The sequence below is a fragment of the Dioscorea cayenensis genome, chromosome 16, assembly GCF_009730915.1.
Source record: "Dioscorea cayenensis subsp. rotundata cultivar TDr96_F1 chromosome 16, TDr96_F1_v2_PseudoChromosome.rev07_lg8_w22 25.fasta, whole genome shotgun sequence".
In the NCBI taxonomy this organism is placed as follows: Eukaryota; Viridiplantae; Streptophyta; class Magnoliopsida; order Dioscoreales; family Dioscoreaceae; genus Dioscorea; species Dioscorea cayenensis.
Window position 1 is genome coordinate 20323945 of NC_052486.1, and position 23587 is coordinate 20347531.

Genomic DNA, 23587 nt, shown 5'->3' on the forward strand with positions numbered 1-23587 from the left:
GAGAAGGAAGCAATCGCTAACACACTATCACATCAGTTACCTTCATCATCACTTAAATTATGATCCCATAGCTGGTCATGGAGGCAACTTGAAGATCTGCTGCTATTATCAAGGACAGTGCTTATTGGCCCAAAAAAAAGCACACATTGAAGGATGTGCTAATCTAAATGCAACCAAGTCAGATGACACAAAGCATGAAGCCACCAAATGTTCAATTCTAAACTCCTTCCTATACCAAATCAGGTATGGGAGGACATAGCTATGGACTTCATCCAAGGCGTTTAGTAGAGGAAAGACTACCATCTTGCGTGTGTGAGGATTGCTTGACCAAGTATACAGAGATTTCTTACTCTCGGACAGTTTATACTGCACAAAAAGTAGCCAAAGGTTATGTTAAGAGCGCAGCCAAGCTCCATATTGTGTGTAGATCAATTGAAAGCAATCAAGATAGACTATTTCTTTTCTTTTGCAAGAGTTATTTTCTTTGGTAAGGCACAAATTCCAGGATGGTAACAGCATATTCATCCATAAACTAGTTACCAGTCAATCTCAAGCCTTGAATTAACTTACATGTACTCCAATGTTATTATACTATCGCAAAGCGAAGTCCAAGATACATCTCACCACTCCACCATCAATATGTATGCCACTATTATACATTACATGGCTGACCATCTGCCACACCTTCCTATATTAAAGGGCTTCCTAGGGAAGAGGAGGTGAACTAAGTTAGTAGAGAATGAGATGAGCATTTGAAAACTTTGAAGCAACACTTTGCCCAAAACCACATGAAGCAATATCACTGTGAAGATAGGAACAATAGTTTGTTTTTACTACAAAGGTATATATAGAGAAATATTAGGGTTTTGTGGTTTGGACCCAATATGGCCCATTAACTAAATATAAACTATAACATAACTCTAACTAATTACAATCGATAAATAAGGAGAATGTTGGTAACTAAGTTCTTCATCAACTACCAACATGTTCTGCTTTGACTACCAAAATACTAACAAGTTTCTATCGTATGAGGAATCTTTTTCCCTCCCTTTCAAGTTGTTCCCTACTTTATATAGTCCTTTCAAGATAATCGAAAAAGATTCATTCAGTGACTCTATAGACTGCAATCCTGTTCTTGGAGCACATATTCATAATGTTTCACATGTGTCCAAACAAACCTTTTCTGAGGTACATCTTTTGCCACTTCTAGTTTATCTCCCGTGTTCATTGAAGATCAACCACATCTTCCAATGGAAGTGCTAGATCGCTGCTAGCATAGAATCCATGATTGTCACTAGACATAAATTCTTATTCTTGGGAGCCATCCGCAAGAGCAAAAGCAACATGGGATGGGAGGACCATGACGCCCTTGTCTTTCCCTTTCCTGATATTCCACCTTGATGGTAAGGTCTCTCAGAGGAGCAGGGAGTTGTCATAACAACAGAAATTCAACAAATAAAAAAAATCAGCAATACACCACTATCAAATCAGTAATATATCAACATTGAGTCAACAACAAGCAGCAACAATCAGTATCAAATCAGGGTTTCCTATACCGTAAAAAGACTATAAATAAACACAAGTAGCCACCTTTCACGATCATCAAAGTTCCCGTTATTTTTACTTATCTCCTAATTATACTAAGTTCTCTAACCTTAATAAGATGGTCTTTTAAATTTGCTGAATTTTCAAATTTGACTATTGTTAAGGGACTTCGCTGAATTATGCTCAGTTCTCTACCTTAAAAAGTACATCAGGTATCACATCCCTATACTCCTCCAACATTGATGCACCTTTGTCCAAGACTTCAATCTCCTCATCAACCTTGACTTCTAATAACAATGCAATAAGATCTGTTGTCTCTCCCCCATTTTAATTCATACTTCATTTTTATGGTTGATAACAAGAACGCCTTATATTTCTTTAACTTAGTTTGCTTCACTCCATCAAGGAAGCAAGGGTTGCTTTCATCCATGATATAGATGTAAGGCATCATCGTACACTTTGCAAATGTGGAAAAAATCATTACTTAAGATGTCAAAATCATCCAATGGAACCACTACAAGGTTGTAAGCCCACTACACTCTCTTACCTTTGGTGGCACTGAATGTGACATTCCCATAATCAACTGCACCTTAGAGTTCACTGTCTTGATGCCACTTATGGTTTTTTCCAAAAGTTAGGCCTAACACAGTAAACATCTTTTCAAACACATAGTCGGGTGTTGCACTCATGTCTACCATGGCCTCAATAACTTTGCTATTTATCTCCACTTGACTATATAATAGCTAAAAAGGAGAAGAGTCGTTCATAGACCTGAAAGTGTTCAACAATTAAAGCAGTCAACTTGAGACAGAGGTTCGGAATCAATATCCAACGCTAAAACCGTCAGAAAGAGTTCCTCCTTTTCCAAATATTCATGAGTTTGATGAGGTCTGTTGTAGATGAAACACCCCGTCAGCTTCAAACCTTTCCAAGATTATTCCTCCCAAGAACTAGCCTGATCCCAATGTTACCCTTACAGTTTCTCTGGGAAATCCTGCTTTACTGCCTTATTTTTCTTCTCCTTGGGTTCAACCTTTGCATTGCCATCTGCATAGGCAATGGCTATAGCAGCCACCAAGTCTTTTGCACATTATCTCGACACTTGCAATTTAGCCCAACCTTGAGATAAAGTTGAACACTTTCTCCTTTTCCTACTCGTTCTTAGAGATGGCCTTTGCTACAATGTTGTGTTGCCTGGAAGAAACTGCTCCCGAAGATCCCTCTAAGTCTTCCTAGGATCGGCTTGACACCCCCCTCATAAAGAAACGTTTGGCTTGTGGCATCTTCCTAGATTCCCAGGTAAGTTTAATGACTACGTAAGGTGCTCGTGTCCAATACATTAATTTTCATTGAATTCCAAGCAAGTTTGATTCTCATGAGTTTTACAACCCAATGAAATAATTGAATCAGGAAACCCTCATGAGTAGATGGTACTATTACATTCCTCACACAAGGGAATGCAATACCGTCCCCTATTAAAAACACTTAATAATTTAAAAATATATATATTTTTTTATTAAGATGATTTATTTTATTTTTTAGTTTTAGAAAAATATATTAAGGGGTAGTTTCATCATTTTGTAAATGATACTAAGAACGAGAAGTTTGGTTATTATAACAATAAAAATAGGCACAGATAGTTTGCTTATTCAGCTATATAGAAATATGGAGATGAATTACTACGCAATTTGTTTTTGTTATTGTTCAATGATTATATATAAGGTTATTTAGGTAATTCATAATTTAGTTGTATCAAATCCTCACTCATCCATACAACAAACCAAATAAATCAATATAACATATCCATCAAAGTAACTCCCATCTTTTGAATTCCTCGGCATCTAAACCTATAGTGGAGCGTCACATTCCATGAACCAAATAGACCTTAAACCGTCAACTTTTTGGTGAATTCTCCACCAAAGTTTTGCATTCCTCCTAAGCTACATGCTCACCAATGAAACTTGACTCTAAGACTTTTTCCTTTGAAACCATCATTGCTATAGCCGACCCCATTAGTACTAATTCTTTGATGGCATTCAACTCCTCATCATACTAATCAAGCTTCTTCTTGAGGACTTTCCAGAAAACATGAATCCGATTGGCTATTTCATCAAGTTTTTCCTCCATGAAGAGCACAAAAAGATGAAACATTTTCAACACAACCACTTCATTGAAACGATTGAGGTACCTTTCATCAATGGCGCCAAAGGCTCACCATTGGAAAAGATGCCCACCACTTGCGCTAAACCTGTTATCTTTTTTTTATCTTTTTTCCTTTTCTTATCCTATGGCCTCACCTATAGCTTAGATACCAACAAGCTTCATAAAAGAAATAATTTAAAAATGAAAAATAAGAAAATTTTGGGAAAAGCAATTTTTTCCTTAAATTTTCCAAAAAACATCCAAGGGAAAACTCACAAGGCATTTTTGGATGAGCTTGGATCTCTTCCAAGGTCTTTGAGGAAGCTTGCAACCCTTCATGGCCATGAAGTCCTCCTTGTTCAAAATTAACCACCTCGCCGTCCACCAAGACATCTTCTTCTTCAATTTCGCCAACAACGGGCAGTGATGAGATGAAGAAGAAAATGAGTGATAAGTAATAAATTATAGTATATTTTTATTAGATCTAGGTTTCATTTTCTTAGTTGATCATGCATCTTTCTCCATGTTTATGATTCAAATTTCACTCTTTTAGTTTAAGTTACTACCTTTCATCAATTTATATGCAAATAAGTGGAGTTTAGTCTTTATTTGATACACGAGTGACCTGTGGTAGCTACCCCACCCATGGATCATGGTGTAGAAATTTAAAAAGACTCAAACCCTAGAAAAAGCACAACCCGCTCATGCCAGCTAACATAGCCGTGGATCTTTGCCGCCATCGCAACCCTAATTTAACTCTCCTCAATATAAAGCCAAGAAAAGGATTTTTAAAAGCATCTTTTGACTACGAGAACAAGAATACGATTTCTCTAAGAATTGGGAATCATTTAAAGCTATCCAAAAAGATAAAGATTACAAAGATCAAGGAAAAGATTCATCAATCTACAAGAACATCAAGCGTGGAGGATCAAGAGTTTCTTCTTTCTCATTCTTTGATTTATTCAATGTTTAGATCTATGGTTGATATGAACCTTTTAACTTATAAATTGAACATGAGCGAGTACGTCTTTTGTTCTAGGATAGGGATTGACTATGTATTGACTTCTATTTTTCGTATTATTGTTTATTTGCTTTTGATACAATTTTATGCTACTTAATGCTTGTGCATGAGTTGGGCCCCTCATATTTGCATAATTTTAGATACCAAAAGATGGACCGAAATGTGAACTAAGATGTTGAAAACCTTAGAATTGAACCTGAAATCCTAAATTATGATTTCTTAAGGATTACTGGATGTCATAAAACTTATAGAATCTAATAAGATTCAAAAACCACGAAAGTAGGAGTTCTAAATTAGATATCTCGCTATATTCTGAAAGGAAATAGGGAGTAATCTAAGGCATTCCACCTTCAAAACAATTGCACTTAATCAAGAAAAAGTCAATGCGAAGTCTTTTATCTATCATTGTGGTGAACCTTAATCCTGGAAACCCTTGCAATCTGAATTAATCATCTAAACCATTAGTAGCCCTAATTGCAAGAAATTGGTAGTTAGTAACAAAGTCCTCAGGGAAAAGATATTTAATTTACTACTTGAACGATCCGTGCACTTGCGGTACACATCAAGTTTTTGGCGCCATTGCTAGGGACTTTGCTTGTTGATATTGATTAAATTTGCAATTTGATTAAATTAGACATTTTATTTTTATATTATTTTACTTTATTTTTGTCTTTGTAGGAGGTTATTCCTTGTATGCTAAGATCGAGAGGTCTTGATAACCTTGTGGAGTTAGATCCTGAAGTCGAGCGAACCTTTTCGAATTAGAAGACAATATCAGAGAAAGAAGAAACCTCAAGAATTACAAACCCCAATCATGGATGATAATAATAAAAATTTAAGGAACTTTACTGCACCAAATATTCAAGGATTACACTCAAGCATTACAAAACCCACAGTTGAAGCACATAACGTGAATTGAAGCCTACACTCCTCTCCATGGTTCAACAAAATCAGTTTAGAGGCGCACCACCAGAAGATCCCAATCTATATCTTTCAGTCTTTCTAGAGTATTGTGACACTTTGAAACTTAATGGAAATCTCCATAGATGCTATCAGACTAAGGTTGTTCCCCTCTTTAAAGGCAGAGTTAGGGCATGGTTACATTCACTTCCTGCGAGATTTACCACAACATGGGATCAGTTATAGCAAGCCTTCCTCGACGGATACTTCCCTCCGAGTAAGACAGCTCAGCTTCGGAATCAGATCACTAATTTCACTCAAAAGGAAGAGAGGGTCTTTATGTGACGCCTGGGATAGATTTAAAGAATTATTTAGGTTATGTCCCCATCATGGACTCGGAAATGGTTATTAGTGCGGACCTTCTACAATGGGTTGAGTTATAACACCAGGATTACAGTGGATGCTGCTTTGAGAGGAGCCTTGATGAACAAAAATGTGGATGAGGCCTACGATCTGTTTGAAAACATGGCTCTTAACCATTATCAATGGTCAAATGAAAGAGGTATTGAAAAAAAGGTTCCAGGGATATACAATGTAAATACTTTGGACCTCATCACTGCACAAAAGTAGATGCCTTAACTCAGAAATTTGATAGAATAAACGTGAATGAAGTTGGAGTCTCTAATGTTTCATGTGAGATCTATGGATGTATAGGGCATAGAGCTACAGAATGTCAACTTGGAAATTTCATCCCTCAAGGTCCATCAGTGGAACAAGTTAGCTTCATTAACAATTTCAATCAGGGGGTTCAGGATGATCCTTTCTCAAATACTTATAATCCTAGCTGCCACAATCATCCAAATCTTTCCTATAGAAACCCCCAAGGTCAAGCAGGCCCCAACAACCTCAAACAACCTCCAGGATTCCAACCTAGACCTTCCAATCCTCCATAGCTTCAGAGGTCAAATTTAAAGCCTATATTGGAGAATTTCGTGGCAAATCAAAATAAACAGTATCAGCTTATAAGTGAACAAATCCAATAGTTGTCCTCCAAGGTAGAATCTTTAGCCACCCACAATAAGATGTTGGAAACTCATATTACTCAACAAGCAAGTTTTTCATCAAGACCTCAGGGCATATTCCCCAGTAAACCAGAAATTAACCCGAACAAGTAGTGCCATGTTGTGACCCTGAGGAGTGGCACATAGTTGGAGGATCCAAAAATGAGGAAAGATATCAATCAAGGTATTGAAGCAGAGACAACAAAAAAAGGCAAGCTACCATGTGCTGAATTGAAGACAAAAATAAGGCTATAGACAATGAAGAGGAAGAATCCAAGTATATCGCACCAAGGCCTTACATGGCGCCTATTCCTTTCCCTCAACAATTAGCTAAGACCAAACTTGATAGAAGATTTGGGAAGTTTCTAGAAGTTCTAAAAAAGTTATACATCAATATACCCTTCATAGAAGCTTTGTCACAAATGCCATAATATGCTAAGTTCTGGAGATATTGTCCAAAAAACAGAAATTTAGAGGAATATGAAACTATATCACTGACTGAAGAATGTAGTGCTTTGATCCAGAAGAAATTACCTCCAAAACTCAAAGACCCAAGAAGCTTCTCCATTCCTTGTGAGATTGGCAATGCAAATTTTGAACGAGCATTATGTGATCTTGGAGCTAGCGTTAGTCTCATGCCTTTGTCTGTATGCCAAAAGATGGAAATGGGCAAATTCAAGCCAACTACAATCATTTTGCAATTGGTGGACCGCTCTCTCAAGCATCCGATAGGTATCCTTCAAGATATGCATATTAGTATGGGTAAGTTTTTCATAATTTTATTGTGTTAGAGATGGGAGGAAAATTCTCAAATTCCCATCATTCTTGGTAGGCCATTCTCAGCCACTGCAGGTACCATTATTAATGTTAAACTTGGCAAAATTTCTTTAAATGTTGGTAATGAAACGATTGACTTTGATTTGTCCAACCCCACTAAACAATCTTTTGTTGAGAATTCGTGTTGCAGGATCGACACACTACATCAAACTTACAGACAAGAAATGCCAAAGCATTGCTTTAGTGATGACGTTGGTGAACGTGAGAGATCATTGGAAGCAGAAACCTACCAACATCTCAAAATGCTAATATTGAAAAGCTAAGGCTAGGTTCCATGCCAAATATTTCTAAGGAAGAGAAAGCTTCACAGGTAAAACACAAACTTCTTCCTTCAAGCCTCAATGGATGGGTAAGTACAATTAAAATAATTCCTAAACTTCAAATTCATGAGCTTGACAAGTTAAAACTAAATTCTTTATGAGAATGCTAAGACTTACAAGGAGCAATGAGATAGAGAAAGTGGTGGTTGGGGTTAAGTCCATGATTAAAAGAGGGGAAAAAAAACCAATCAAAGACGAATGTCCCCTCAAAAAAAGACTTAGAAAGGGGAGATATTAGGGGATAGAATTAAAAGCAAGTATATATGACACCAAAAGTGTCACAAAGACATCCAAACCCTTTAGAAAACTTCTCAAAGTATAAAAAAAGAAGATATCTATGGTCGTACTAACTCTCCCTTTGGACTTATTCTCAGCTGAACACAAGCTTAGATTACAAACATGTAATGAATGTCACAAGGCGTCTAGAAAGAAAAAGAGAGAAACCAAGCAATCCCGCATAAAGGCACAAGTGGTTTTTCAAGGCCTGTACCCAATTTTTCTCTAAAGTGTGTGCAAGTGTATTTGCAACTCTGACTTGATCACCTTTACAATTATGGACCATTGCATAGAATATTCCCTAACATTTATAACAGATCACACATATAACCATTGCATATGCCTACGCACACCTAACCCATACATCCATGCATGGGTGCCCACCATGCACGCTTGGTTTCATTTGGCCATTACAATCTAGCAATTAACCAGTGCACTAACATAACGCCCAAAACAAACTGGAACCCTCAGTCTTCTCTCTTGTCCAAGTCACAGACATGCAATACTCTTTCCTTGTCAAAGCCACGCTCTACCACAACTTCTCCAACCAGGGATTATGAAGTTTGGTGCCCCAGACAAGTTTGCTTCTCGGGTGTCTCAGCACCTCCAAGGGCCTCCTTATATAGGTTCCTTCTCATAGGGATACCTCGTCCAAGTTAAGGATCATTATGAAGAGGGTCTTAGACATGTTACATCCAAAGAAGCAGCACCAATAATAGGAACAGTCCAGCATATCATGAAAGAAAACTCCAAATTATTCAAAGATCTTATCAATGTTGTTTTCATGATTTGCCACTTATACACAAGGTTCAACATGCTAATAATTTGGTCATTATCTCATATCATCATTTAAATTATTTGGGTGATGGAAGAACAAGCCATGATTATATTATACATAGATTTTTTTTTTTTATTTATTCAAAGTTTCAACATCAAATCTCTTTAAGAAGCAATTCACTGGCCAGAGAAAGGTTTCCTAAACCAAAGAGTATGATGCAAAACAAGTTCTGATGCTATTATTAACATGATTTATGTTTAGAAGTTGTCTAAGGATTAAAATTGTGGGTTGATAAAATTAAATATCAAGGTATTTTGGTCCAATGAAATGTGCCAAATTTAGTGGGTTTGTTTTGTATTCTTTTCTAGGTTAAAGTATATCAATAAGTCAAGAAGTCTAGCTAAATTTTAGTCTAAATAAGTTTCATCTAGTTTATCGAGTTTATTTGTATTAAAACTTCACTTGGATAATCTCTTTGATATCTACAGAAGAGTGAGGGCTATTTTCTAAGAGATTCGTCGATGGTCAATGAATGAATTCAGTTTTCTTAGCTTTATGCTATATTTTGAAGTGCAATTGTCTTCTCTTTTTAAGTCTGGTTGTGGTTGCGCAGATACTCTAGGTTTTTGATGATTTAGTGAGTGATTGCCTAAGTTATCGCCATATGTCATCAGATGTGAGAACTTTGGCTATGCAAATGAAAAAATGCCTTCCATCTTCCTAGTAAACCAGATGAATATAACAACCCTTTGAATATCAGGCACAATCTCAACAATATTATCTAATATTGACAAATTTAAGTTAGTTTCATCTGATTCAAAACCTTCCCTTATGAACAAGGGGCATTCCTTGAAAAGCATCACTCACATGTATTTAAGTTGTGACAATATTTCCTCTGCGTCCTTTTAAACATGATTAATCAATGAGATGCTATTTTTTTATAATCCTATGAAAAATACAAAAAGGTGACAACTAGGAAACTCCACAATGGTGGAGAGAGACACAAGCAAAATGTACTGAATCTCCTCCCAACCATGTAAGAAAATTGCTATTTGTTAAGGCAATGCACACAGGAATTAGGTAAAATAGTCTATAACCAATTAAAGAAATTAATCAAAGCACAAACTATTTCGGAACTGATTTAGTAAACATTTAGACAGGACCTACAGAAAAACAACCATAGGAATAAATAAAAAGCAAGCAGAAGAAGTCCCAGTATAAATGAAATCAACAATCAACATGCAAGCCCAAAAACTGTCATGCATAACAGGAAACTGTCAGCCATCAGGCGGTAAAATACTGACCAACAGAAAAGTTAAAGCCGCACTGATGCAAAGAAAGAATAAGTTCTCCAGCAGCTACTGTAGCACCATGGCGCATGCACAAATCTGATGACAAAGTGCAGGGAATTAATTTCTCAAGGGCATAGCCTGCAAAATATTCTTGATCATGTCTGACAAGAGCAGAAAGAGCCTCTGCAGCCAATTCCCTCAAGTTTCTATCCTGAAATTAGTTGATTAAGCAACAAGAATTTAAGCTATTACTGGGACATACCATATAGCACTGAATAATTGCAATATCTATGAGCATATGTCAGAAATAGCAGAGTTTAATGCAAGTAGATAACTTTCAGAAATTTGACAAAGGCTGGCATCAATCATCTGCATACATGTGACCATAAAATTCCTTTTTAAAGTCCAGCAGCCCATAGATAACAAACATTTGCACACTAAGGATCAAAATCCTATCCGATAAGTTGCCACTACATGTGCACTACCTGAGTCTCTCCAGAACAATGAAAACCATTTATTTTAAACCATATGCCATATAAACTCCTTCACCAAATCAGTCTGACCAGATGGTTGACTCAAATGGTCATCCAACTAATAACCCATTAATGTAAACAGCGTGGTGTATCGTACAAGGGCATAAAATATTTAAGAGGACAATTTATTTCATGCCTAGGTGGTTATAATTAAATACATCACAACAGACTAGGTAGAATTCAATGAAAAGAATTTTCAGTGTACAAAATCTTTAAGCTTCTTGTTATTAGGTTTAATTATGCTTTCTGCAAGTAGACACACATTACAAACTTGTAAGAGATTTTTTAATGGCCTTCCACCTTTTATCACCTTTCAAGATACATACAATTAATGAAAATAAATCAAACTTGATGATTGTTGATCATAACCTCAGTGTGCATTAATCTTGGCAATCAATCAACAAAAAAAGAAAATGTTAAAGATTTAGTATGACGAGCCTAGTCAAAATTTAGTGCAGGCATACACACATAGAGCAGAACTGAACATCTAAGATTAATTTCTGAAGTTTCATTATTAACAATGGACAAGCAATAATATGTGTCACTAAACAACAATATATTTGAAGATGACCATATGCACATGATGATATTCAAAGTAATAACAGCTGAACATGGAAAAAGAAAATACCCAATGAGAAATTTTGTGGTGTATTAGTTCTTCCGCAAAAGAATAGAGATACTCTTTGTACTGAGCAATGGAAACAGCAACATTTAGATAAGAACTCGTTCGCGAAGCAAGAGAAAAATAATCTGCTGTATTCACAATGTCAATGCCATGAGGAAAGGAGCCCTGCCTTCCAACATTTTCTTGGAAAGCAGCTGAACCTGCTCTTCTACAGTTAACCTATGAAATCGTAAAACAAAATGCCAACACAACAGTTAAATTTGCACAAAGATTATGCCGGCTTTTCTCCTAGCACTTGGTTTTTTATATATTAAAACATTTATTGATGGCATAAGAAATGCCAGTTACCTCTCTGTCATAGCAAGCAATTGTAAGAAGGTGTGGAGCAAGCAGTTCCAAAATACTTCTCATATCTGAATTGGAATAAGCACGACCAAACGCCCAGCACACATATGCAGCAGCATCACGTACATGAGATCCAATACTATGTGGTCCTCTTCGGATGTCATAATGCAATGCCTGAAGAAAAATGTGTTTTTCAGCAAGCACATAGTTCTTGAAGTACATGAGACAAAGGATACGTTCAATTAATAGTGAATGGCATTCTAAATCCATCTTTAGAGAATGTAATTCATGAAGAAAGTGTTGAAAGCTCATCAATTTATTTTAGCAAGTTTATTCCACAGTTTTTAGGAGTTTGTCTTCGAATATTGTTTCCTTTTCATAGTTTTCTCATCCGAGGATGATTTCATGATTTCTTGCTGCCTAATTTCTGATAATTCTCAAGATTCTAAGCTTTAGATTGATATAGCTTGTTGAGATATGTAACCCAGATTCCTGCTTGATGGTGTTCTACTTGTCTAATTTTGTGCCTGACTACACCCTAATTTAGCTATTGTAATTACATAAATTTAAGACCTATAATTTTGCCTAGAATTAGTAATCTTCCTAATTTGTAGCCAATGTAATTTATATAAAGTCCTAATCAAAGCTTGAGGGCATAATCAAAGCTTTCTCCTCGACAAAACCTGTTCTTCTTTTCTTCTTTTTCTTCAAAAATGTCTTCTTTTTTATTATTTGATTTCAAAACCTCTCTTCTTGATTATTTATCTGATATTAGAGCTCCTAGCTCATTTGGCTCAATCCGATCAAGATGAACATTTTCCTTTACATGATGCAAATGAGATCAATTGTCAAATTTTACTACTCTAACTGGAGTTGACTATAATGGGCACCAGTGGAATAAAGCAGTGAAGTAACAGTTATCTAGTAATTTTCACTATGGTAACTCTTTTGCTTGTTTGACCTGGCCTTCACCTATGGGCACATGGATCTTAGATCCTGGTGGTTCTAATCATATTTTTGGTAATAACAACCTTTTCTTTTTTTAGTCTCTCCTTCCACACTATTTCAAATTACACTAGCCAAATGGCTCACAGATAGTGATCAAAAAAAGGATAGAAGTGAAGCCTCTTCCTTTATTCCTTGGACCTCAATCTTCTTTGCTCCTGAATGTTCATATAATCTAATTTCCTTTAGCAAATGGCTAGAAAACTTCATTGTTGGACAACCTTGACCTTTGAATCTGTTCTTGTGCAGGGCCAGCTTACAAGGAAGATGATCGCTGTGGAACATGAGTTACAAGGGCTTTACCATCTTTCTAATCCAAGTCAATCAGCTACCTTCACTATTGCCATTTCTGCTAAACTTCCCTAAAGCTGGTTAGGCCATCCAAATCTCATCAAACCTCAAAAAATAGTTCACAGCCTCTCTAAATAGTCTTCCTTAGAATGTCAGTCACAAACTTGTGCTACCTTTCCAAGCGAATCCATTATAGGACTACTTTTGTGTTTAAGGTTGTTCACTCAGACATATACGTGCAAGTCTGTCTCAGTCCAGCTTTGGGATTTCATTATTTTATTACATTTATGGATGATTATTCTTGCACACGTCGTTATTTTTAATGAAAAGCCATTCTGAAATTTTTCCATATCATTCAAAATTTCTATGCTGAAATTTGCAATCAGTTCAATGTTTCAATTAAAGTTTTACATGGTCACAATGCAAGAGAATATTTAACTTCTTTTACCACAGTTATGACTTCTGGGAACCACTTATCAGACCTCTTGTGCTCACGAGTACACCCCTCAACAAAAAAGAGTCACTGAATGTAAAAATTGCCAACCCATTAAAGAAGCAAGTAGCAATTGGTTGTAGTTCACAATAGTGCATAAGCTAAATATATATCCCTAACACAGGGAACTTGTGAGCTAGTATAGGGCCTATGAAACAGTCTAGTATGGGCCTATGAAACTATTTTGTGACAATAAGGACAATAAGTATACACATAATCATGACTAAACAAAGCATATTGAGATGGACAAGCATGTTATCAAAGAGAAGATGAAGATAGGGTGATTTGCATGACCTATGTGCCTACCAAACAACAAATAGCAGATGTTCTTGCAAAAGGCTTCATAGACCAAGTTTTGAAGTGCTAGTAAACAAGCTGAGATTGATCAAGCATCTATTCACCAACTTGAGGAGTGTTGACAACTCATCAATTTATTCTATTAAGCATATTCCAGAAATTTTTAGGGTTAGTTAATGGATATTATGTCCTTTTCCTATTTCCCTTTATTTTCATAGAATTTTAGTCTGATTTCTTGCTACCTAAATTATGAAATATTACCAAATTATAAGCTTTAGATTGATATAGCTCTTTTTGTATATAACTAGCTCAGAATACTTCAATAAGATACATCAGAGAATTTTTTTTCATTCTCTGTATTCAGAAAGCATGACAGATAATTTCAGAATAATATTGTGAAATTGAATAGCATCTGATGAAGATTGATTGACTTGAACTGACAGGAAGGAAATGCATAGGTAAGAAATTTAAGGCAGAAGATCTCCTTCAGTGAGAAATTTTAAATAGCCAATTGGTCAATACTCAATTTTTGCCACACAACTTGCTCTTCAAGTAAAAAAAATGTTGTTTGCTTGCAAGGTTAGCCCTTATCAGCAACTTGTTTAATAGGAAACTTGAATGACAGAATACAATTCCCTAGAATACGATCACCTATCAAAAAAAAAAATTTGTTCCTGCAAACAAAGTAAGATATATAATCATTCATATTTCAATATTTTGTCATCCTATTATCATCATTCTGCTAATATGGCCGCTAAAAGAACTTACGCTCAATTGCATATCAGAATGCTTGTGCAAGTGAAAGTAAAATAACCCTGTGATTTTTATATTTAACTGAATACCCTGGAAAAAGGGATGTAGAATCTAATTCAGAAAATATGAGCTCTCCAGGCAAAGGATTATAATTTGCATGAGCTAAAGCAAAATGCAGAGGTAAACAGAGATGACAATGGTGAACTATTTATAATACATTCTATAAGAGAGTAGGTAGATAAATGAGTTAAAGGTATTACCTTTACAATGAAAGGAACAACTTTTGGTAAGCTGACAGGTAACAACAATCCTCTGCGAGCAAGCTCTGCCAAAGCCAAGCAACCACCGTGCCATGAACCATCTCCCTTTAAATTCACAATTAACATCATAAAGCTGCCCCCTTCTTCCATGAAAAACTGACATACTGAACAAAATCAAGTCTATAAAATAAAGCACCAGAGATAGTCTCAGACACCAAATTTTTTTATCAACTAGCTAAACATTTTCTAATGAGAAAAGTAGAAACCACATCAGTTCATCAAACCTCGCCTGGTGTAAACAACTCCAATATTGAAGACAACACATCCTCTAACAGGGCAGATGTTAAGCGTGCAGTTATCCGACCAATGCCCTTTAGCAGCAGACCAGCGCACAACTGTGTCCTACACATAATATTATTAACTTTATCCAATTGAAAAGTAGCATATGCAATTTTATTGGCAGGCCAATTTGTCATATAAAACTAGTTACATGGTTACATGTCCAATGTTGCATCAAGTTATGGAGTTGCCAATTTTTTATTAGCTGATGTTAAACCACCATGTCAGCAATGAGGTTGTGCAAATGATGAAAAGATGCAGACTAAAATTCATTTCGTGATTCACTGAACAGATTTGTTGTATGACAATCCCATCAACTCATAATTCCAAGGCCTTGATATTTCCTGTGGCTTCCTCTTTTATTATTTTTTGCCTGATAGAATTTTTCTCTAACTTGGTTTTCTCTTTGCTATTCCTACATAATGACAGTCATGAAAGAATTTTATTGGTTTTTACCCCATAGAAGTTTTCTCTAAGTAAGTTTTATCTGAGTAGGTTTTCTCTTTGCTATTCTTACATAATGGCAGCTGAGAAAGGATTTTTGTTGAAAACAAGACAATGCCTTCATAAAGCAGTAAACATTGTCTCCTTAGAAATGAAACTATGAAAGTGGGCTTTATAGATTCTACACAAATGAAGTTATATAGGATATGAACTTTTCATTGCCAATTAGATTTATGCTTAACTGATGCATACAAGCTAACCAATTAAAGATAAGATGTTTTGCTACAAACAGGCAAGGCAACTAAACCTAAGATGATGAATCATGTTTGGGTGCATCCTATAAATAACACATAAGAGGTTGGTCAGAGCAAATCATAAATGATATATGTTGATAATCTACTTCACTTGCAAGATTCTAAACGTTTCTGTGTCTTCCACACATATAAATAAATATGTATTTACTTGTTTGAACATAGATGTTAAGAGATTAATAGAGAAATATGTTGTGCAAAATTAGTTGCTTGTCTTACACTGCCTGTACATATTTACTTGTTTGACTACAGATGTTTAAGCACAATGGATGATGAAAAAATAGTGTATGATATCCTATAGGAAAAAGAAAACTCTCTCTAGACAGTTTTTAAATAGACAAAATAAACAAATGCAAAGAACTGCAAAAGATAAATAATTGTGGTTTTGCCCATCAATATGGTATGATGTCCTCCTGGTCTTTCAGGAGATAAAAGGAAATTTAAAGTCACAAAACCTATTCATCATTCATACCTACCGAATCTCTCAAGCCAGATAGTAGCATTTCGATTATTTCCTCCACAGTTTCTGGAATTTCAATATCCTCATCTTGGTAACTTGCAGCATGCAAATCAACAGAATGATCTGAAGATTTCTCTAGAACACTGGAACTAGCTTTTCCAGCATAATCCATTGAAACATTTACACTTAATGAGCTACAGATACCCTGCACAGAAAGCAAACATATGTAGCAAGAAATGCCACCCAAATTATGCCCCTTGAAAAGATGAATTGAAATGTTAATGCACATCAGATCAGCATAAGGAGCTGACAGAAGCCACTGTCATTAGAAAGATGCCTAGATAATGGAACTTGTCAAGCATTAATAAATGTTACTACTATACAAACATTTCACAACTGCTTCTTTATAAAAAACTAATTTCGCGTTGGAAAGCTTCGCGTATAAACTCTAACAAGTTAAAATCAGATTCGAGTCCTTCACATTTAAAACACAAACCATTCAAGTTGGACAACACCATTTGAATGAAAAAAGGGCAATTTGTTCATGTTCATATGTCTTATTATCAAAAAGATTGTGATGATTGGTTCATGGTGACATAATATCAAACCACGTATTGTAGAGCAATTAAATAGAAACTTTGAGTATTGACCTTGATCTGTGCAGCCTAAGCAACAAAATCCATTCGAATTTATCCCATACAAACACTTCTTATGAGATACATTTTACTGCAGTTGCTCAAAACATGATCATAATAAAATCTCAAAAATTTATGATTTGAGGTTTCTCCGTATCTCAGAAAATGTAGCTTAGTGTTGATTACCACTCAAAGTGTATAAGTGAAAAACTAATAAGTTCACACTAATACAACTTGGACAACACATCTTCAGTTACTTAAATCTTTTAATAATATAGCACATTATTGAACCTTAAGATTTTTGCAAAACACAAATAGAGCATGCTTTATGTCGGGTAGTTGCCAAATCATCTGCCCAACACTTGTGGCATTGCACATATCCCAAGCACGATTAATAGCAAAACATCTGTGTGGGAAAGGCCACTAGTACATATGAATAAAAGTGCTAGGGTGCTATATCTTCAACCTTATCTTGTATTCACATCTTGTATGTATCTATACGAAAGGCTTGTATAAATCAAATATATACATGCAGATACATAGTATAGGGTACTCATTCTTTGATTTGTTTGGCTCAATCCTCTTTTAGTTACTCCAAGTGATATCACTCAAGCAACTTTATAGATATGATATGGCTTGTGTTCGGTGCAACTAAGTAAATCATTGATAAGTTTTCATCATCATTTGATGAAATTAATTTCTCCTTGTGCAACAAAGTTATGTTGATTACTACTCAAGTTGAAATGGGCCCCAAAGAAAAATGACATTGAAAGACACACATAGAAAACCAGGGCATGTATTAAGCAAACAAGAGCAAAGTAGCAAAATGCATACTGAAGGATTAAGTCTAAAAAATAGGCAAACCTGATAATGCCATGACGAGGAACGATGAGGCAAGCAAGTAAGACCAATGCGTTGTGATAGTTTTACAATGAACTTCCGAAGTAAAGGACTGCGAGCAGCGGTTGTAGACTTCATCAATAATGCAATATCACTCCAAATAGTAGGAACCACATTGGCCAAATCTTTTCGACTACCAACCTGCATTGATCAACTATTAAAAATAATTGTCTAAAACAAAAACAATTGTCAGTGAATAGAGGAAAGTTACTGTTAGTTGAAGCTTTTAACAAGAAGACAACCCTAAAGATGGCATTTTTAATGGCTTTAAGTTTGCCGTTCTTGATGATGAATCTGAGTTTATATTAAGCATAATAAGCATATTCTGGTTTTGACCAATTTGAAGGCAAATATACATCTCCCTCAGTTACGTATTATATGGAAAAGTTCCAATCCTGAAGCAAACCTTGAATATCGAAGCTAAAGCTTCTACAACACCAAGCAACTGAAAGTGGTCCACATCATCATCAGCAATGGATACCAAGACTTCATGTGCCCATCCAGTGAAGCTGAAAATAAACGAAGAAAAATATCTCTGTCTATGCATATTATTATGTAATTTCTTTTGAATTTGGCAACTACAGGTATGCACATGCAAAACATTCACAAACAGGTGCACAAACATCCACACACATACATGAATTAAAAAAATGATAGTAAATAGTAAATAGTAAACAATACATAAAAGATCTAATTAGATTCAATTACCATGAAAGTTGGAGTTGATTTAAATTAGATGTCTCACTATATTCTGAAAGAAAATAGTAAATAGTCAGTACTTTAACATACTCCACCTTCAAACCAACTAAACTTAATCGAAAAGCAAGAAATATAGAATTTTCTAACCATTATAGTGTTGAACCCTAGTTCTAGAAGCCTTAGAATTTGAATTTGATCCCTCAGCCATTGTTTGCACTAGATAGTTTAATTTTTATTTCATTTGGTTTTATTTAATCATCCCATGCAAATATTAAGTAGTCTAGATAGCCCTAATTTGCGAGAAATTAATAATCAACAACAAAGTCCTCGTGGGAACAATATTTTATTACTACTTGATGCTCCGTAAGCTTACGGTTTCAATCATTGGGCTATTAACTGTAATATGAAGAACTTTATCACCATCTGGTCTAAACATATGTAACTTGTCTTTCTTATCAAGTAAATAATCCAACGGAATATAACATTTATCCCCATTTGACCTACGAAAAAGAAATACTATAACTTCTCAATTGAACAAACCTTAACACAATGTCTAACATGCATACAAATAATATACGCCAGGAAGATTGTAGAATAACCTGTTAAAAGCTTTTGGCATATCTGGACGAGTTAGAAGCCTTGAAAGCAGTAATCCAGAAATTCGACGCATAGGACCAGCACTTGAAAGGTAGTCCTTGGAAAAATCCAATATCCTATGGACCAATGGTGATAGCTCCAATCCTCCAAGGTAGTTATTGTTTGCCATACTTGTGTCAACTGAAGATATATCAAAAGGAATTAAAACAAGTATGTAAAGCCACAAGAGCGTGATGCATTTTGTCTCCATCTCTCCAGTACTTTCTTGACGCAAAGATGTCCCTGAAGCTGAATGGTGGCACTTATCCAACAGAAAGACAGCAAGTTCAAGATCTGAAACTTGATGTGGAAAAAACTTGATAACACTCTTATACCCACAAACAGTAACCAGAGAGTAGATGATAATGCATATAGGCTTGATGATTTCAAGAGCTTCATCAGACACATCAGCTAGTTTCATTGTGCTCGATCGCACTATAAGCATCAGAGGAGAAACAATGCTCTCCAGATAAGGCTCTAACAGCTGACCTTGTTCTTGATACTTATCCACCTGCATAAAAATTGAGAGAGAACAATCAGAAAGTTAGTCTTGCATGGCACAACAGCCTCAACACAAAGAGAAGAGATGTGAGTACTCTGTATAATACAGAAAAATCAAATTCAAGAGCCAATTTATTTATTTCTATGGAGCCCAAACCACAGGGTGCAGATCAAAGGCAGCAAATTGAAACAGAATACAAACAAACGCCTCGTTGTGCAGTACAGAAATTCTGATATGTAGTTTGATGAAATAATCAATCCTTCACATTTTATTGATCCCTTGCAAATGCATTGGCGAATGTCTTAATACAAAAGTTGTAAGATAATATAAATATAATCAACATGTCAGACATGATAAAGAACGTTTTTCCCCAGATTCAAATCAAGAAACCTTTGAAAATATTAAGCCCAGTAATACACACCCTTGAAACAAAAACAGTTTTCAATCAAAGTGGTCACTGTAATGTTTCAGCTATAATTCAAACACCCACATAATAAAAATTATGTTAGAGAACTCGGAAGCTAAACCCAATGATGCATCAAACACCCATGGAATTCAACAAGAATCCTTCCATAGGTTACATCTCCTGAATAACAGGCTTATAAAAGTAGCCATTTTTTATCTCTCTCTCTCTCTACACACAAAAAGCACATTGAGGTTTCCACAACATAAATCCATGAATTCTGATAGTTTATCACTACAATAGTACCATACAAACCCTAGCAGGTATAGATTTCAGTATCTTTATTGCTAAATCAAGAATCAAGAACCCTCATTCCAAGAAATTGTGTAAAAGAGAAGATCACATCTCCGAGGGATCACAGTAAGATAAGCATTCTGAAAGAATAGAACTCACAATGGAGCGGATCTTGTGGACGTCGGAGGGGTTGGAGACGCGGCCATCGGCGACGATCCTGTGAAGGATGGATTTGACGACCTCCCATTCTTGGAGGAAGTAGCGCATGAGGACGTTCTCCTTGGAGTCGTGCTCGTCATCCTCGCGGGCATCCATGACGGCGGCGGCGGCGGCGGCGGCGGCGGCGGCGGCGGAGAGCTCCTCCTCCGGTGAGCGACCGCGCCGCAGAGGTTCGAAGATCTTCAGCACTTCAGCGCTGTAATAAATTTGGGTTTTTTGTTTCGGTTTTGCCCCTGTTTTTTTTTTGGTTTTATTATTTTTATTTTTATTTTTATTTTTATTTTGAAATGGCTTATCAAGCAATATACTAATTGATATTGTTATAAAAATAAATAAAATAAGGGGGGAATTATTTTTATTTTTATTTATTTATTTATTTATTTGTTAAAATGAGAGTAGGTAGGCCGTTAAAAAAAAACATGAGCATACACTAGCTTCAGTTGAGCAAGTAGAGACAGGGTTCATTATAAATAACATATTATTTATTATTTATGTGCTTAGAATTTTATTAAAAAATTTTAAATAAAATAAATAATAATAAATATTGGGGGATTTTTAAGTGGTATTAAATAAAGTAATTATTTAAATAGCACTCACTAGAAAATATTTATTAAATTAATATTATACATGAATATTAGCCCGTGAGACCCCTAACATTTCCTGTTTCTCTTTGGCTCTTGTATATTATTAAAATCTATGGGAGTTCAATAAAAAGTTATGTTGATGTAGTTTTCATATTTTTTGTTAAGAGATTTCAAGTTTTGATTACCATAGCTTTAAAAAATAAATAAATAAATGAAAACTATATATATATAAAGTCCAAATAGTTTAAAAAATCAAAAATTATACATAAATATTCAATGATGAAAAGCTCTAAAAATAATATAGGTGTCAATGAAAAATTTGAAACAATGTAAATAATTAACGGACGTATCATAATTATTATCTATCAACTTAAATAATATATGACCCTTTAAAAAAACCCACCGAAAAAATAAAGAATAAGAAATTGATGAAAATCACAACCAAAAAAATTCAAAAACATAATCATTTCAAAAAACGCTAATATTATGAGAAAAAAATAATAGAAAAAAGCAAGTTTTTTCCTTGCAAGTTATGAGAAGGAATGCCCAAATATGACCCTTTTTAATAATAGTTTGTTATGATACAACATTTGCTATATTGAAGAGAGTCATAATCGAGATTGTAAGTAACATTATCATTTTCATGCTCTTACAAGATTAATGTATCGAACCAACAACAATCTCGAATATAAATCATGTTTCTAATGGAATATGTGTGATTGAACATGTTGAACATGCACATGATGTTTCTCCGCTTGATCATAATAAATGAAGTGAAAGCTAATTGCAACATCCTATATGCGACTATGGAAAACTAAGTGTTTGTATAAATATGTTGTGACAACATTATTACAAAGGAAGGTTAATATCTTAAGTAGATGAAATCGAATTTCACTTCACTATGAAGATAATCTAATGTACTGTAGCCATAGCATCAATTGCTTTGTAATTTACTATGGTTGATGACCAAGCTATTGCTTCTTTCAAGACTAGCTAATGAAATTATTACTATGAAAAATAATTATAAGCAAAGGCAAAATAGTAATCATCAACCTTACTTACCTGATCAACATTTGAGTAGATTTGAAGTGAGATTACTTGTGTTAGGTTGAAGAAGCAAGTCATGAATGATTGCATGCTTTAAATAGCAAGAATATGCTTACTAACTTACATGTGTTTAAGAGACAAGAGGTACACTTTTTAGGAGTATGTCCTCGACTGCCAACGAGAATACTTATATTAAGGTATTTTAGTTTTGTATTATGTATTCTTGTTATTATTAATAATATGTATTTATTTTGATGTTCTTATAAATATTGTGCTAGCATTTTATTAATTGTTAATAGTCATTGTATGTTAAGTTAGGTCTTCTACTTCTTATGGATGAGAAGAATGGCACTATAAAGGTTTAGTACTTATGTACTTAAATAATTTGCAAATCAGAAAATCTTTAATTATGTGTTGAAGATTTGTAAAGATTTGTATGATATATATTTTAAGAAAGAGTGCCAGTTGAATACTATGAGATAGTATGAGCATATGTCATAGATACATCGATGGGATCGGCGTATTTGAACATGAATTATAACAATCCAATTACATAGGTTTATACTTTGACTGCCAATAATTGGGATTATTGATTATGATCATATAAGTAGACCTTAGACCTGAGATATCATAATCATGATATGCTTATGATGTTTAGTTTATTACTAGAGTAGTTAGGCCTAATTTACCCTTTGGTGGGGTGAATCTCGAAGTGTGGCTATGTTAGTTAAACAAGTAGTAGTTGTGAGTTATCATGAAAAAGGAAATCATTATCTTCAAAGTAAACAAGTTAGTATTCTATATCCTATGTAGATGAGATTAGAAGACATTAGACGAGGCAGTCAAAGTAATCATCTGAGACACAAGGGGTGGTTAGTAGAAGCGGAAGGAGGAGGGTCAAGGGGGTGCTAGAGCACCCCTTGGCCTCAGCCAATTATATATATATATATATATATTCATGGATTTTGTTAAAGAGGATGAAGTACTTCAAAATCCTAGCCCATTGGATGAAGTAAAATTGTAAATTAAGCTAGGATTTTGTGTAAGTTTAAATTTTGATCGAAGTCAAGTAATTAATCAAAATTATAAACACTTACAGACAAAAGTTGCTTTTGTTGCTCATGACGTTTAACATATTTGGTGAAGTTTATATAAATATGATTCCTCACGAATCCTAGATATAAGAATTCTATTCCCTGATTTCTTTCTCCTTTGAATTTTGAGGTGTGGGACCTTTGTTCAACAATAAAAGATTTAAGACAATCCAAAGAACAAATTTGGCACATCTAGAGGTAATATTTAGATATTTTTATAATAATTTAATTAAATTAAGGTGTTCA

At 34.9% G+C, this 23587-nt stretch overlaps 1 protein-coding gene and 1 non-coding gene across 2 annotated transcripts; both read right to left on the reverse strand.

The window, feature by feature from the left end:
• Positions 1-1728: 1728 nt before the first annotated feature.
• On the reverse strand, positions 1729-20898 carry LOC120278611 (tubulin-folding cofactor D-like). The gene is made up of 12 exons (XM_039285353.1): positions 20557-20898; positions 19162-19709; positions 18270-18372; positions 17828-18004; positions 16345-16533; positions 15059-15176; positions 14775-14938; positions 11679-11849; positions 11334-11549; positions 10185-10383; positions 3964-4041; positions 1729-1853 (listed from the first exon to the last, which is right to left on the reverse strand). Exons 1-12 carry the CDS (start codon positions 20710-20712, stop codon positions 1729-1731), a joined length of 2244 nt encoding a protein of 747 aa, XP_039141287.1. The 5' UTR covers positions 20713-20898.
• On the reverse strand, positions 5898-6004 carry LOC120279765. Its single transcript, XR_005542068.1, has one exon. It is a non-coding gene; the product is annotated as a small nucleolar RNA R71 (small nucleolar RNA).
• Positions 20899-23587: the final 2689 nt, after the last annotated feature.